The 17,115-nt window shown below is 44.1% G+C and overlaps 1 protein-coding gene across 2 annotated transcripts in view; it reads right to left on the bottom strand.

The window, feature by feature from the left end:
- Positions 1 to 1,001: 1,001 nt before the first annotated feature.
- BMP2 (bone morphogenetic protein 2) overlaps positions 1,002 to 17,115 on the bottom strand; it is a 346,349-nt gene continuing 330,235 nt past the window's right edge. Inside the window, exons 5-6 of one of the 2 annotated variants that reach the window (XM_087775976.1) lie at positions 8,051 to 8,164; positions 1,002 to 5,591 (exon numbers count right to left, since the gene is read on the bottom strand). In XM_087775976.1, coding sequence (XP_087632102.1) covers positions 5,570 to 5,591; positions 8,051 to 8,164 — 136 coding nt within the window. In that variant the 3' untranslated portion in view covers positions 1,002 to 5,569. Of the gene's footprint in view, positions 5,592 to 8,050; positions 8,165 to 11,056; positions 11,186 to 17,115 lie in introns of those variants that run through there. The other variant, XR_015708485.1, reaches the window with a different exon arrangement.

Raw genomic sequence — 17,115 nt, 5'->3', positions numbered from 1 at the left:
ATTTTGCATACAAGCAGCTCAAAGTGGTGCAAGAAGTTCTACCTGAAGCCAGGTGAAGTGCTGAGGCAAGGACTCAGCTTCAGTTTTCAAATGCTGCCGTTATTGGCAGAGCTGTTTGTTGTGCGGCCTAGGGCAGTGGGGTGGGGGCCTGTTATTTTCAACTACATGTTTGATCAGTCTGTTTTCCATGCAGTGCTCAAATAAATGAACTAATTAATTAAGAGGAATTGTATACATGGAAGTGAGACAGAGATGATATCGCTATTTATGTTTCCTTAGGAGGGGCGTTACAGAAGCGTTGAAAAAGCCTGTGGCAAGATCAGGGTCTCTGGTGGTAGGAGCTATGGGGCATCTGGGGAGCTTCCAGCTGAAGTGGAGGAAGGGCAGCAAGAAGGATTTCCCATCCCTTCTCCAGAAGGGAGGATCTGAGGCCAAGGGAGACAAGGTGAATCCCCAGAGGAGGTGGCCACATCAATCCTAGGGGAAGCATGGATGGCATGGGATGGAAGGGAAAACCCTTTCCCACTTCTGCCCAGCAGCTGCTCTGGCATCTACTCTAGATGCTCTGGCACTCCACCGGACTCGGGTTTTACCTTCTGTTTACTAACCAACCCAAAGTCGGTTTGAACTGGTGACCTAAAGGTGAAAGGCTCTGCATCTTATTAGAATTACTGTGAGCTGCTGAATGAGTCCCCCATGGCAGCTAAGATTTGATTATGGTTCTAGAAAATGTTCAGCTTTTACAATTAGTGTCAAAGCAGTGGTAAGCCCCTCTTTGATTCCTGGGTGTAGGCTCGTGCTTTTCTTAACCTCACACATATGCTGGCATATTTACAGTAAGTGCTCAGGGGTTTCTTTTTTATTATTATTATTTTTTATTTTTGAATTAAAAATGAAAGTTCCCCAGGGAAATTATGCAATGGGAAATAGCCACTTCAATAAACTTGACTCACACGTTTTATTGATTATGGTAAATTTAATTATTCCATTTAAACCTTGCTTACACACACAAAAAAATGTATCCTTTTCTTCCTACATGTTTTTTCCTGGTTTTGTATCCCTCTCTACAGACCAAAAGTGTACTATATATTATTTTAAATTTTTTAGAGGAGAAATACTCAAGGCTAAGCTTGTCCCCCATAATTATAAGTTAAAAATTAGAAAACATACCATAAATCTTATTCAAAACATCTTCAAATAGAACTACTAATTGTTAAACAGCAGTAATTATAGCTTTTAAATAGTCTTTTGCCTCTGTCATATATTACGTGCACCATTTTTGCTACAGGAGACAATTATTCAAGTGCAAAGGATGTTAAAAAAAATAAATAAAAGTGCCCCACCAAAGCATAGAGGAAAATAGGTATTTTTCTAGCTCAGTACTTCGCTAGGCAATACTGTTTATTCTCTTTATACTCGGATAATACCCAGAGGTCTCAATCTTGTTTGGAGACTACAGTCCAAAAGGCAGTGAAAGAGCTGCTGGTCCCTGGGTCTTAACCTTATTTCCCTACAAACCATTGCTAGTGGTTGTCTGTCTTTCTCTTTCAGTGAGCTGCTGCTGCTGCTTCTGACCTACAGAACTACATTCAGTCCAGGTAACAACCTTTTTTTCTTCTTAGACTTTTGTATGGTCTCTCCTTCCTGGGGCAATGCATTCATTTGTTACCTTGTGGCTGTTCCTATGGATGGGGAATGCTCCCATGGATACAGGTCTGTGGGACCGAGGGCAAAGCAATTCACCATGGCTAGAAATTAGGACATGGGAAGAGGAATTATCACTAGAAATGAAGAATCAAAAGTGATTCACAAAGTCGGTACTCCCTCTTGCATGAGGGGACTGTTCAGAGCCAGCCCATCCCATCAGTGAGGCAAATCCTGGTTGGTCTTCCTCCCTGAAGCTGCAAAATTCAATCTGGAGAGGGGCTATTTGGGGTTCTGGAAGCTGAGGCTGGCCAGTTTTGAAAGTTGAGATGGGGCCTGGGGTTTGTTCAAGGCTTTGTTGCTTCCAGATACATATTTCATCCAAGTTCTTTCACGGGGCTGTCAGACCTGGGCTTGTCTGAATCCCACGGCCAAGTCCTCATCTGGTATAATCTGAAAAAGCCCAGTTTATTTTAAGGGAGCTGTACCTCCTCAATCAGTGGGAGAAGCTGGTGACAGCACAGTAAACGCTGAAGGAGGAGCGGACAGGGCTGGGATGTGGGAGGTTCTGGAGGCTGCAGGTGAGCAATGTCTCCTTTGCTCTCCTCCAGTTTCTCACCTAGTGGCACATTTGACTGCCACCACTGTTAAGCAGTGACCAGTCTATAACACCCTTCTGGATGTTCTTTCTTAGCAAAAGATGGACTGGGGAATACTCCTCCACGGAGACCTTGATGCAGTTCACATCCTTGGGTTTCCCACATTACAGTGTGAGTGATTCAACACAGGGAATACTTGTCCTATGGCTTGGGGAAAAAAAAAAAAAATTGGATCCTACGTATCCTGGTAGGTTTCAGATTTATTTCCTCTATTCAAAAAGTATAGCTGGAAATAAGTACTTGCATATTTCTAAATGACCTCCCCTTAAAAATAACCACAATCTGATTTAAACTGGCGAGGGTCCCTTGAATTAAATGGATTCACTCCAGCTTGCACCAGATGAGGATTAGGCCCCAAGATTCATGCAAGCCCAGTTGTGATGACCTTGAAAAGAGCCTAGATTAAAGATGAGTTTGGAAGCAATCAAACCAAATCATAAGCCTGGCTGATTTCATTCATTTTTCTGGCAAGTGCTAGTTTTCTGAGAATATGACCTTGTTGCAATATGTATTACACCAAATCCTTCACTTGATGAGCCCATTGCCACAGATGTCACTCTCCATGCCATAACTCCCCAAAACATTTCAATTTCCTTCCCCGTAACTGTCACCACGCTTGCTCTGGCTGCCGCGGGGAGGGAACTTCGCCATGTAGCAGATCCCAGACTCAGCTTTTGGCCTAGATGACACGCAGAAGAATTATTTTGCAGATGGGCCAACCTAGGACACGTGTTCCCGCTGGGATCGGCGCTCTGCTCCCCCCTTGCTGCCTCCTTAATGAGAGCGCGAGAGCTCGAACCAACAGCCAACTCCTCGAATGGCAACAACAAAAGACTCCTTGTCGTTACCCAGGCTGACTCAAAACAGAGTAGAAAAGGGGATTTTTTGACAGAGCTGCGGATCGCAGACTCGCAATATACAGCTCGTCACCTAGAGCTGTCAGTGATGCTCTCTAAGTTATAAAAATCACCTACTTGCTCCTTGCCTCAGTTTCCACAACTGTGAGCCATGGGCTCTGTGAGGATTAATACACCAGGAGATGTGATGTATGGCTCCTATGGTGATGGTGGTAATATAGAGACACATATAAGCAATACTTCAAACGGAATGCCCTGACAAGAAGGGATTTTGAAATTTGACTGAAAAGTTTAAGAATCACCCCAGATGAAAAATTTCTCTTCCACCTTCCCTCCCAAAAAGTGAGCCCTGAGTCTGTTGTCTCCATTCCTGCTTTTCACAGTCTTGCATAACGATCTACATGAAAACTTGAAGGTGAAAAAGCCAAATGCTTCACACTCTAAATTTTGAAATGGTACAATTGCAGCGCTGTTGGCATTTTTGTTTTTCCTCTGGATGTTTTCCTTTCAAAGCAAAGTGTTGTCGAAAAGGGATCTGCTTTTGTTAAGTGATTCCCTTTTGGTAGGACAGCATATTTCAAAGAAATATATGTGTATTCCTTATATTTAGCCTATATAACCACAGACATATATGGTTCTTCTGAAGTTTTACCAACCATTTCTATTTACTGCTGCTTTAAAGAAAGCAGAATTGAGTGTGCTGTGGAATCCTTGCTCTCCCAACGCACACAGACCTTAGAGTTGAAAGAAAGTTGCAGTATTATTTCTTCCCCTGCCCATTATTATTATTACTAGTGGCAATAGCAAGCACTGATCCGGTGAGGTGCTGTGTACCTTCAGCTCCCATGGGAGTCCCTGGCAAGAACAGATATTTCCATAAAGGGTATTTGCCTGTGATGTACAGGCACTATGGTCTATCCTAGCCACCTTCTAGCCCTTCTCCAAACACAGAAGGAAGAACGGGATTGCCACAGAGGGAGACCTCTGGGAGGAAAGGTGCTCCTCCCGGCCGGGGGATCCCAGGGTGCTTTGGGAACAAACAGGTTTAAGTACAACATTTTCTGCAATGCCTTAATCCTGGTTAGCACTGAAGGTGCACAGACACAATGTGCTGACCACCTGCTTCATTTCAGAGTGACACCGTTGCATTTCTCTGAGAATAAATCTTTCCTCTCCCTCCCTTTACAAGAATCCCATGATTTCCTGGGGGTAGAAAAGCCTTGATTTTTCCCTATCTCTTCCTTTAGCCCATTTGATTACCGATTTATTTTGTACGCTGGAAGATGCATTCAACTTTTAAGCTTTATTTGTTTCCCTTTTTCTGTTTATTTTTGTCGTTATTGGTTAGTTCCAGAAAGAGCAGTCTGAATGCTTTATCTGCCAGAAGGCACGTGTGCATGGGTTTCTTTGCCACCCCTCCACAAGATTTCATTGTATTTGCCTAGACTTTAATCTGTAACGTGCACTGCAGAGCTGGTCCCGAGGCAGTGGCTCATCACTTGACATCCTTTCTCTTAAGATTCTGTTTCCTTCTGCGTAGCCCTGGCTTGCAGGATGGGTTCCCTGCTGCGCTAGTTTGGTGGAATTGCTGTAGTGCCACTGAGCAACGTGTGGCAAACAGCTTTATCGCTGAGGATAGCCCAGCAAGCTGGGATGAGTGAACAGCAGCTTCCAGCAGGAACTGCTCCTCCATATTTTAAGCTAGTCTTTCTTGGAGAGTTGGAAAAGAGGAGATCGGGGTGGTTTTTTCCCTCCATGTAATTCACTGATGTTTGTAGTTGAACAGAGGGACACTAGAAATCTGATTTTAAAAGTGGTCCTCTAGGGTTATCTTGGTGATTTCTTGATCACTGAAAAGGCCCAAAAAAGTTTCAGAGTCCAACATCTCTCAGCAGCTGATCTGAAGCAAACCTGGAGAGGACAACCCTGTATCCTCAGAGCCCTCACCTAGCCCCGTTGGCCACTGAGACATCACGGCTGGTTTTTCAGTTGGCCAGAAGCCCCATCTGTCTCACTGCAGAGCTCAGGCATGCCTTGAGACAAGAGTAACTAGTCATGCCCCATCTATTTTACATGCTCTTTTTTTGAGCACCTCCTAGACTTTACTACGCTTATCCTCTTAGCACCTCTGTAATTATCTCTCTTGTAACAGATGAGAAACAAAAGAACATGGAAGTTTTGCAATTTGAGCTGTGCCACGCAGGAGCTCTTTGGCAGAAGAGGCAGTCTCCTGAGGGGTGAGTAATGTTCTTTTGACAATCCCATTAGACTTCTGTTTGTATCCTTGCATACCTAGATACAAGCCCAAAATCAAGCCCAAAGTATCTTGCACAGAGCAAAGTCACTCTTTGAGCCTGACCCTTCTGGAACCGATGGCAGGGTTTCCATCGCTGTCCTTCCCAGTCCCCATCACGATTCCCAGAGACCAGATCTGCAAAGCAGGTTCCACTGTTTCAGTTTGAAGGATCAAGTCTTATTTATGCAAGCAATATAAACATCATTTTACTTGACAAATATACAGAAAATTGAGACCAACTGCAACCATTGTGCGCGGTATCCTGCAGAATAATTTTGTCCAAAAGCACAGAGCGTACTCGCAACCGTATTTTAACCAGTGTGACTGACAAAGTGAATCAGATGGCGCTTGGCTTCAAATATACACTTATGGTCAGCCCGATTAACCAATTAAATCAATGAGAACTTTACCCCGAACCTGAATATAGCTTTAAACCCTGAATCAGCAGTAGCAGCTGAGCGTAAGAATTGCTGAGTGGAGAGGCAAACCGAGTGGGTAGTGTGCTTCAGGGGAGGCACAAGCTTAGCTGAATGGAGGGCTCTGCGTAAAACCAAGCGGAGCAATGGAAATCAGATCAGCGAGACAAAGTCTGGCTGATGAACGTCCTTCCCAGCGTGTGAGTCAGTGGCAGGGTAATTAGGCATAGCTAGGCAGGGAGCAGTGGTTATGATAGAAGAGGCTTTAATTGATAGGATCATTTTCAGCACAATAATATTAATTAGCAATTGCGATAGGGAACATGAAGGCAGGTGGAGCACTTTCTGTCAAGGTATTTTTATAAGGAATTAGCCTGTATAAACACCCATTGTAAATACATTGTCCTTGTCAGGTGTAATAACTGCCTGGGCAAATAGCATCTCTCTTCACAATGGAAAGATAATTAAAGACACAATTGCACACTATGGTGTTTCTCCCAGATGCTAATTGTGTCACCTGAGAGATCTAAACGATTATATTGGGAAAACACTGGGTGACTGTTAGTAGTAATTTCCAAAATGCAGACAATAAATAGATTGAGAAAATGCTGTGAACGTTGAGCCAGCCTTGGAAAAAGCTAGAGGAAAAACTGTATTTCTGAAGTGAACATGGAAATTTGAAATGGGAGTTAGGTGCCTAAACATCTTGGAGGATCTTAGACCCTGAGCTTACTGAAGCCAAATCCTGCCCTAGCCTACAAAGAATTTCATATTTTACAGCCTTCACATTTTCCTTATATGTATGTTGTTCTTAGTAGCTTATACAAGGAGGGCTGAATCCTGAAGACATTACTTAAAGGAAATTTCTATTCATGTCGCTGAATATTCACTGCTGATAATCCTAGTCATAATTCTCATGAAAAACTGTGTTATATTACCTGTTGCATTTTATTGTGCATAGCATATATAATATATTGTATAAGTCTATATTACAGGTCTAAATTACATACCTGTAATATTATGTTCTTGTAATTAAACCAATTAAAGTGCAGTTATGAGCTCATTAAACCCAAGAAATGTGAGATGTCAATCAATTCAGTTTTTATCTAGATAAAATCCTATCAAAGCCAAGTGATTCAGTCCTTAAAACCAAGTGTTCTTATGTCTCTTTCTCCATTTATGACGCATAGATACACATGATCCAGAAAATGCCTGTATAGGCATACGTGACCTGCATGCACGGTCCCTATCACGGAGTGAACTGCTGCTGGATATTTTTACCTCTTTGGTTCCCGTGATACCTCTGAGTGGGATATTCTGTTACAATCATAACATTTAAAATATTTCATATCACATGATTCTTTACAGGTCTGATATAAGCAATATATAGCCCTCTGTCGGGTATATAGCTTTTGTATGTTGTCTCTCAGAGGAAGGCAGAATGACTTGGATGTGCCAAGTTATCCTGCTGCGGTCAGATGCCTTTTTCCCAGGTGCTGCAGTACCTAAACTGGTCCTTGCAGAGTTGGCAGGCCAGCTCTCCCTCTTGGCTCTTATGCGCTGAGAGATGATCCTGAATTAGCTCTTTTGAAGTCACCCGGGATTAGTGCCTGCCTGCCTGCCCGGAGCAGAACGTTATACTCTGGAATAAATATACGCAGGGCAAAAATCTTCATCCCGCTCAAGCTCTCCCACGGCTCTTACAGTGGGGACAAGATTTTGGGCAAAACCTCATTGCCATCCCCGTCAGTTGCTGGGAGTGTGTTTCCTGGGGCTAAGCAATGGCAATTCTGGGATTTATGCCTCACATTAAGAAGAGGTGTTTGGTACAGCCATGTTGATGACCAGCAGAGGCTGCAGAAGGAAGAACTCAAATTATGCAGAGAAGCAGCAGAGGAATGGCAACGACACAGGATTAATTGAGCTGGGTTCTGGTTCTCACAGTGACAGAGTGTCTCACCCAGTGTTCTGCACTCTGTTTTGTGTCTGTGTTTGTCAGATATATGTCCAGGCTGTTGAGGGCAAGGACTGCCTTCACACTAGGTCTGTACAGCATCTGAACAGTCGTCATGCCTTGATCTTGCTTATCATCTCTAAGGGGGGCTCTAACATAAGTAATAATAATACTGATATTAATAATACTGATGATGATGCTAGTGAAAGACCGATGATAGTTACCTTTTAATATGGTCCAGAAAAGCCCCACGCTTCAGGTTCAGCTTATCCAGAGCAGAGAAGCTGTTTGTATTCATATTCTTTTTTCTGGTGGGAGGAGAGTGTTTGTGCCCAGAGCTGGAGAGCGTGGGGAGAAAAGAGAATTACGGAATGATTTTTCTATTGTGCTTAACAAGATTATGATCAGAAAAAGGAGGAGGGAGAGAGGAAAACATGGATGATGATGTTATTACTAAAATGAAAGAATCTGAATATAATCATAGCAGTTAGGGAAATGTGTTTTTAAAGAACTTGAGAGAGGTCATAACGAGAGTTTACTTTGTAGATCTAATCACAGTTTACAAGACCATGTGCCAGTTCCCAGTGGTGTCCATAGCAAACAGCAGGACACCAGTAATTTTCCAGATGTGGCTTCCCCACTAGGAGGAGAACAAAACCAGTGAGAAGAACTGGACTGACCCAGCACTTGGGGGAACCTCAACTCCTCTACAACTTTTGTCTGGGATGCCCTCACGAATAGTTTGGTTGTTGCCTGGTAACATTGGCACAAATTCTTCTACAGTGCAACTGAGCCCACAAGAGAGGAGGAGAAACTGGGAGAGGGAGCATAGGATCCAATTTTATGCAAATGTCTTCACAAAACAGGGCTGAAGCATACATACTGTGATATCTATCCCACCCAGATACCTGATGAGTATTTGGGGCCACATCAGTAGTGGGGGAGAGGGGAAGGACGTTGGGTGCCAACAGGGCATTACTACCTTGTGAAATACGGTAGCGCGGAGAAGACCATGGTCTCAACTTCTGCCCTAAGCTTCCTATAACTTCTGTAAACACTTGCATATTTGGCCCCCTTTGGTCAGATCCTTCCATCGTTCGCCCTTGGGTCTTGGCATTGCTCCAGTCGCACTGCAACGTGAGCGCTTTCCAGGTCGGAGCACACCAGCAATGGGAGAGTTCACCAGGGATTATGTGGAATCACCGGATCCTCTCCTGTTTTTGTTTAGAGTGAGTTGTGGTCGTGGATGTCTTTCTTTTGGAGGAGTGGACTTAAGTGGAAAAGATACCCTGATGGTGAAAAAATGATATCAAACAGGAAAGGAATCCATGGAATCATTTGATCTTTTCTTGAAGTTGTTCTTGCAGCCTAACGCCCTTGCTCCAGGTTGCTCTTTAACCTCTGTCTTGTGTGCTTTGTCCCCTGCTTTGTGATTGACATTAACTCAGGGAAAGGAATTGTCACGGTCTGTTGACAATGTCAACATTTTTTTGATGTCTTTTTGATTGTTTTTGATGTCACCTGTAACTGATTCATAGCTTGCTTTGGAAGATTAGGGAACAGACCAAGATCCACCAGAAGAAGCCAAGTGCCTGCATAATAGCTTCAACTATGTAGGCTGTAGCTGAGGTCTAGGTATTGCTTGCACCTTCGGTCACAGTAAGCGTATTGTCATTTCCACAAAAAAAGCATAGATCACGATAGCCAAATCTTTACATGGGAGGAAGAGGTGGAGTTTCCTAACGAGCTGGAGATGGAAGGAGGAAATTTTAGTCAGCGATACTGACTGGTCATCTCAGAGCAATGACGCATCAGAAGACACCGAGGCCTCACTTTACTTAGCCAAGCAAGCGCTGCCTGCGCTCGCTGCTGAGCACGACAGGAGCTGTTGAGTCAAACGAGAGCGGCTCCAGTGAAGGCTGTGCCGAGGAGGAGTGTGCTGCTATACACATTACTAAGGATTGGTTGAGAGACTTGGAGAAGAAAAGGAAAAAGCCCTCATGGGAGATGGTCTATTTTTAATGAGCCCAAACCTCTTCCACAAATTAAGTGAAATATTTTAAAAGGAAACAATATTACTTTGGTTTTATTTGTTTCAGCTACTTAGTTACAGCTCCACGTGGACACAATTAATGGAGGAAATAGAGTATTTTATAAGCCCAGGACTCTGAGATAGATATTTTGTGACCATGTGAAATTCCTTGCCCTAATCACCACACATTCCTTGGGAGAAGGTTGTATATTGCCAAATATTATTAACCTGGGTTCTAGAAATGTTATGTCTAGTCATTGAATGGCAAAGGTCAAAAATTGTCCTGGCATTACTCAGTGATGAATTTTGCCCTCCATTTTTCATTAAAGTCCCTGCTGTCTATCTCTGGCTCAGGTCTGTTCTAATTCTGTTCAAAGTATTGCCCTGCAAGAAAGAAATGACCTTTCAACTGGAGCTAGTTTTATTTCCCAGATCCCTTTCAGACTCCCTCTGTGACTTCATGTAAATCACTTGGATGTTCAGTACCTTGTTTCTCCATTTTTTTTAATAGAAAGAATATGACTTCCCCTTTATTTGCCCATTTACATGATGAATTTTTCAGGACAATGAATCATCTTGTTTGGGTGGTATCTGACACCAACCCATCTAATCTTTGCTGGTCAAAAAAGAAAAACAGATTGAAGTAGAACCTGGGCGTGAATATCGTTTAGATGAAGAGTTTCATTTGTGCCTTGCCTTGCTTGCGTGATGAGAGGAAACAACAAAGTCGTCGCCCTTAGAAAAAAATAATGTTTTTTCATTCTTCTGGAACTGCCTCAAATATCAGAGATAGGATCCATAAAATACCAGGTCTGGGCTTTCTGGCCGGAGCGAGTGTGACAGCAGGGTGTGATTTCTGGATTTCTGAATGGAGACAATTGATCAGTTCCTCAGATGATACAGGTCTCTATACCTCATTAATCAGCCATCCGCTTCTCACAGGCAGACCCAAGTATTCTCCCTTTTAGCTCTCAGACCAGTGGTGCTGAGATGATTCATTGCAGCAGGCTGTTACGTGGAGGTAAACAACATCTCGTCGGTGCAGTAATCTGTGCAAATATCCTGACAGCTAAGCACAGCGGTGGAGTAAATAAACAAACAACCCCAACACCCCTTCCCCTCCGCCACGCCAATAAATGTAGTTTACTGTACACATCACTCTTCGGGGCCATGCGGGGATGGTGTGAATCCATTAGTAGGGCAAGGGTGAGTGACTTCTGACTTCAGCGACCCTTAAAGTTAATCCAGCATTGTAGGGGCAGAATTAAATGTGATGAGCTCAGAAAGTGTGATAAAACCAGATTTAAGTGCACAGCTGGGCAGCAACCTATAAAGGCAGAATTTAAAACCACAATAAAAACTTTGTAATCTAATTATGACGGTAAAGTTAAAGGTGAGGTATTTGCAGCATGATTCACATGCACCACGGCTAACCTCTGACATCTTGAATATATTATGTGGTTTCTTCACTACAGGAGTAGGTTTTGAGTTGTGCTCTCAGACTACATGGTTCCCTAGGTTTTATTCTCATGCCCTGTCTTTGGAGGTTGCAGGACAGGACAAAACTGCGGATCAGCATTTTGCAAAGCATCTGCTTTCCTGTGCTTCTTGCTCAAGGCCTCTTAGAGCTGCTCTTCCCCATGCTCTGGGCACCCGGCATGCAGGCAGGGGTTGCGGCAGGTGCACACCACCTCCAAAAAATTGCAGCTCCTAAGAGAGTCTGAGGAGAAACCACAGAAAGAGCAGGCGTGTCTCAAGCTGGTTTTAGCCTAGCTAGTCTTAAGACCAACAGGAGGGAGGATGCAAAGCAGGTTATAGCTTGGATGGAGGATATGATCCCAGGCATCCAGCTCCCGTTGAAGCCCATGTCATCATGTCTTCGTTGCAATTGGCACCTAATTAACGCCACCTCAGATATGCAGTCATTTCTCTTATTTCAGTGCTGGCTCGTCCAAAAACCAAAGTAATGGGAAAAAACAGCCCCGTGAACCCTGCCTGGTTCTCCTTCAGTGCTGCCAGGGGACAGGGCTTGTTTTGCCCAGCTGGTGGGGTTCAGAGTGCTCTTGCCAGGATGGACGCTGTCAAGTATGACAACAATCTTAAATCCAAGTTTAATGTCTTTCAGCAGAAAGACCACAGAGGGGTTAAATACTCTAAAACAAAGGTCTTTTTCCTGGGCCCCGTTAAGTGTCATCTGGCATCCCAAGAGCACTGCACGTATGGGGGGTGTAGTGGTGGGATTTAAACAAGTTTGCTCAAGCTGGTAACAGCTGGGCAGTTGCTCTAGGAAAGGCAGCTGGGGAGATCACTCTGTCTCTAGCCAGCCTGCGTCAAGATAGAAATTTCAGGTAATTTAGAAATCTACTCCACGTGACAGTTCTGACTTGTTTTTTTCCCAGCCATAAAAAAAATGGAGAAAAAATGTCATAAGAAAAACTTTTTATATGAAGTCTGAAAAATTCTGCGTTGTTATTTTTTTGAACTAAAAGAACTAGGTAGCATTTCTGAAATCAAATTGCATTTCATTTCATTCTGTTTGAGTTTAGCCAAAAGGCTTCTTTTTAAGTCTGATAGATGCCTAGCTATGGTCCTATAGTGTAATACTCGCAGGAGTTGTTCAGGGCAGCATTGTTTGTAGAAGCAGCTTCCCAAAATGAACTAAGACCTCCCTCAATGCAATGTGGGCCCAGCTGATCAATCTCCACGAACGTTACTCTTAAATTGATGAAATATTTACCACATTTGTGAAATCAAACAGAAGCAGGTCTGTTGCTTAGGTTTCCTGAATAGGTAATCAAATAATATTTTTCCTGAAGGAAATGAATAAATTTTAAGATACTACATTTCAGAACCTGTCCCTCTTTTTCCCATTTTATGAAGCTTGGAGGGGAACAGCAGAGCCCTCAAGGACACCCTCTGCAGGGTTCAGAGTGACGTTCTCTCTCGTGGCAAGAGGAGGGTGCGAGAGCTGTTGGCTAAAATAGATGACTGGTATCAGCAGTGGGTGGGAAAGTGGTGTGGGGTGCTCTTGGAAAGGGACTACTCAAAGTTTCCAAGAGCAGCTTGCATTTGTGATCACAGGCCTATCTCAATGTTGTTATTTAGAGAGACAGAGAGATGCTTTCTGTTTTGGAGAAAGAAAAAGAAGTTATGTCTATATAGTGAGGTGCCATATGCACTTCTGCCACGTGTGAAATAACTTTGTCCCAAACTATTCTTCTTTTTATACAGCTGTACAACAGCTACACTGGGGTAGAACCCTCCACAGGAGACAACAGCTTTTAAAATGCAATCAGGGACTACCAGAAAACACCACAACAAACGCCCCGAAACACAGGAAGGAGCCCGCCAGCTGCAGAAAGCCAGCGTGAGGATCAAAAGAGCAACATCCTAGGTACAAACAGGGTGAGATCCTATCGAGCCTAGGCCAGCAGCCACCCACCGCGTGCTCCAGCGGGTTTAGAAATCCCATCCTGTATGGCAGCTCCTGTGTGCTTGAGCTCGCTGTACCGCAGAGAGAGTAAGGGAGCCTTTAACACCCTCAGTCTGCAAGGCACAGACAGGAGGTGGTAAATACCTTGATAAGGAAACTGGAGCGAAAATACCAGCTTTAGGCAATCCAGATTTTATCAGGGAAGTATGCAGGGATGAGTAACTACCTGACGTGCAGAGGTGCCTCTGCACAGTGCCAGCAGCCTGCCAGTCCACACATCTGGCCTCAGGCGTCACGCTCGCATTTTCAAACCCATGTGATTTTGAGGCATGTTGAGGGGGTATTTTTGCATGGGATTCTCACATAATGGTAGTGCCCAAAATGACTCTGCAGCTCTATGTCTGGAAGAATCTATAGATTTAATACTGGAGACCTGTTTTTTTGCTGTAAGAAGCTGCTCGGCCTCTCAACGAAGGCTATTGCTTTGCTTAGCAATGACGTGCATTTCATGGCACAGCTATCCATACGAAAAAGTGGTTTCACAGAGGTTAAAAAAGGACCCTGGAATCCAAAGGCTCGGTAAAGTCACAGAGAAATTAATATTGTGTATTGCTCAGCAAATGGGTGGTATCTCATGGGCCAGCGCTGTCGCTGTCAGCATGGGACCTAGAAAAGACCTGTGCCTGGTCCCATCATAGTCTCTGCAACGTGAATCACAATTTCAGTGAGAGTGGTTGGAAACTGAAGGGCTGTGAACTGGAACAACGTATATGTTAACACTTGTGGAGATATGGGAATGGTCTTATACAGACAGTTTAGAGAATTATTGCCAGGTCTCTAGCTCTGGACCCCAATATAAGACTACGGAGCCGCCTGTTGGCTATTCTGCCTCGTACTCTGGATCGCCAGGGAAGTCATTGCCTGGGTTGTCATCAACCAAGGTAGGAAACGTCTGTTCAGAGAAGCCTGTTCCTGCTCTGACAGTGCTCTTCAGGTGTCTTACAGGCTCTTGGACCCTTCTGTTTGGTTTTTGTATTGATTCTTAGTCAGGTTTACAATACAACAGACAGTATAACCAGCCCTATCCTTGGTGGGAAGAGAAGAGTAGGAAGATTGTGGCAGCTTGAAGGGATGGCCTGCAAACGTAAATGAGGAGCAAGGAACGATAAGAGGTTGGGGCAAGGCTCGTAGCCATGCCACAGCAGGGGCTTGGCTGCCAAAGGGGTGAGGATGGTCTCTTTCTAGGGGTGGTGCTTAGTGTGGCTAATGACAACCATAAGTAGGAAAAATATGGATGCTATTGGGGAGAGAGGCCCAGGAATGGATAAAGAATAAATTGGCTGCACTGTGTACAGAGAGGGCCAAACAGATGTTGGGCCTGATCCAGAGCCCATTGAGTTAATGGAAAGGCTGCCTTTGGTTTCATTGGATACTGTCGCAGACCCATTACAGCTTCACAGGAAGCAGTGGAGACCAAGAGTAATAACTTGTGGTAACTGCAGTGGTGTGTGTTGCATAGGTGTGGGCTGTGAGGTTTTCATGGTGAAAACAGATGGGTCTTACAGATCCGTCCATTTGGCCTGGGTAACCCTCCTGCCCCCCTTCCCCCACCTGATGGTAGGCAGTCTCATGTGGTTTTGGTCCTCTAGCCAACATTTTGGCATGATTCTGTGCAGAAGTGCCCTTCTGCCTTCTGTATTCCTCCTACTCAAGGAGGTTCGGGTGTGATCTCGTGGTGGCCAAGGATTTAGAAACCAGTGACTTGAGCCATCCACAGAGAAGGAAGAAACGAGGCCTGCTGAAAACTGTTGACCAGGGAGGAATTTTGTTGTGGACTAGCAAGAAAAATAATGTAAAGCAGGTGTTTCTGTAATCGTGAGACATTTGTAAAACTAACGTTGTCCAACAAGTCTCCCACTCACATTCTCGTCCACGTGATATGGCGAGGTCTCGCACAAAGGACCGCAAATAAAAAACATCTCTCTGTGCTAGTTGGCGTACAACCTGCACTAGGGCCTCCCTCCCCTTCTGCTCTCTGTGCTTTTCTGTTTATTTAGGTGTGTGTCTTTGTTTCTGTTTTTATATTTAGCACAAGTAGAAAGGAAATGGGATTTCTTACAGCTTAGGAGACTGGGAGCTCACCATGCTTTGGAGCATGGGCCTTTATTTGTCCTCACACCACAGGTGCAAGTGTTTGTAGGCCAGATCCTCCACTAGTATAAACTGCCCCAGCCTCCATGGGAGCTTCCTCCTTTTAGCCAGCCCGTTTGAGGAGGTTTGTGGTATCCAGAGATGCAGTCACAGGCCATACTTGGGCCAAGCTGGTCTCATGTTTAGGAGTGAGAACTTGAAGCCGAGCAGCACCCGTTTTCTCCTGGTGATGCTATCAGGAGCAATGGATGGACCATTGCACACAAAGATGCATCGACAAACAGCAGATGCTGTTTCATTCGGGGTCGTGAATTTATTGGAAGCGTAATTTGGAGAATAGTTTAATTTAGTCGAATTTAGGCTGACTTGTAGAGAGACAAAGTAGTAAGTTATAAGGGTAATTTCAAGGCTCTTTTTGGGACCACCCCTACCCAAACATGGATAACTTTGTTCTCTTTTTCTGTTAATGAGGGAAGTCCTCGCAGCGGAGTGGGGTTGACTTTAGTGTTGCTGAAAGGAAAAACTTGGTCTTTCTCCTTCAAGAAATTCTGCTCTGAAAGGGGCTCATAGTTCAGAAAGCTAGTGTAAACTAGCAGATTTTGCTTAGCATCAGGACCATTACACTGATTTATTTCAACTGAAGGCTTACCCTCGTTTCCCTTGACATCACATCAAGCTCCTCACAATCCACGTCTGGATTTTCAGTCATCCATTGGTGAAGGAGCCACTCCCCAGTCTTTTGTAAAAAGCTGTCAGTCTTATTCAGCTCCAGCTGTATTCATATGGACTTTATTCCCCTTTGCAGCTATTCCCTTATCCACGCTGGCAGTAACGTGTACATGCTACAACAGTGCCAATCATGGCTCAGGCTAAGCTGGATTTTAGGTACTTAACAGGTTTAAATTGTGATCCTACAACACCCAATCTCCAAAATGTAATCTCTCGCTTTTACTGACAATGATGCTCTTCTAGCCCTGTTTAAAAAGAGGCTGATACTGAAAAAAGCCGCTGAACTTTTTGTGTGAGGCAAGGGTCAGTTTACGGCTGGATAAATTGCCTGGCAGGAAGGTTGTGTGGCAACTTGGCAATCGTACCATAACACAGCTGAAGGAGAACGCCTGAGCCCTGTCTTCTCGTCCTCTTTTTAACCATGCGGGCTTGTTTACGTTTGGGTAGTAGATAGGAGGAGCCGTTATTCCAATTTTTGGCTCGTATCCGTCTACTTGGATGTCAACGTAAACTGCTGCAATTATATCATAATTGTGTCCCGCTATTGGAAATGATTAGCCTGTTCGTTTTCCATAAATACTGGCTGGCTGGCTTCACCTGGCAGTGGCTAGGAATTGTCATGGCAGATATGAAAGCCCAGAGAATATGGGGATTCATAACTTCATGTGAGTGACGGTGTTTTCCAGGTGGCAAAGTCTAACACGACTATGCTATTGGATTTAGACATAAACAGGATACCGGAGGAGAACCGTCAGCTTTTAGACCAGGATTCAGGTAGTAACAGAGAAAGCACAGGTATTTCAAAGCAAGGGCGTTCTTACTGTGCTATTTTAGTCAGAAAGGGAATTTCTTATTAAAATAAGCCCCAAACTAATGAGGGAACTTGTAAATTTCAGATGAAAGTTCAAAAATATCCAGGCTTTTATAATTAAATAGCACTTCCC

This window comes from Nipponia nippon, unplaced genomic scaffold, assembly GCF_047370975.1.
Source record: "Nipponia nippon isolate SJK-2023a ecotype South Korea unplaced genomic scaffold, ASM4737097v1 scaffold_4, whole genome shotgun sequence".
In the NCBI taxonomy this organism is placed as follows: Eukaryota; Metazoa; Chordata; class Aves; order Pelecaniformes; family Threskiornithidae; genus Nipponia; species Nipponia nippon.
The sequence above is the reverse complement of the archived record's forward strand: the minus strand, read 5'-3'. Positions and strand labels throughout refer to the sequence as shown.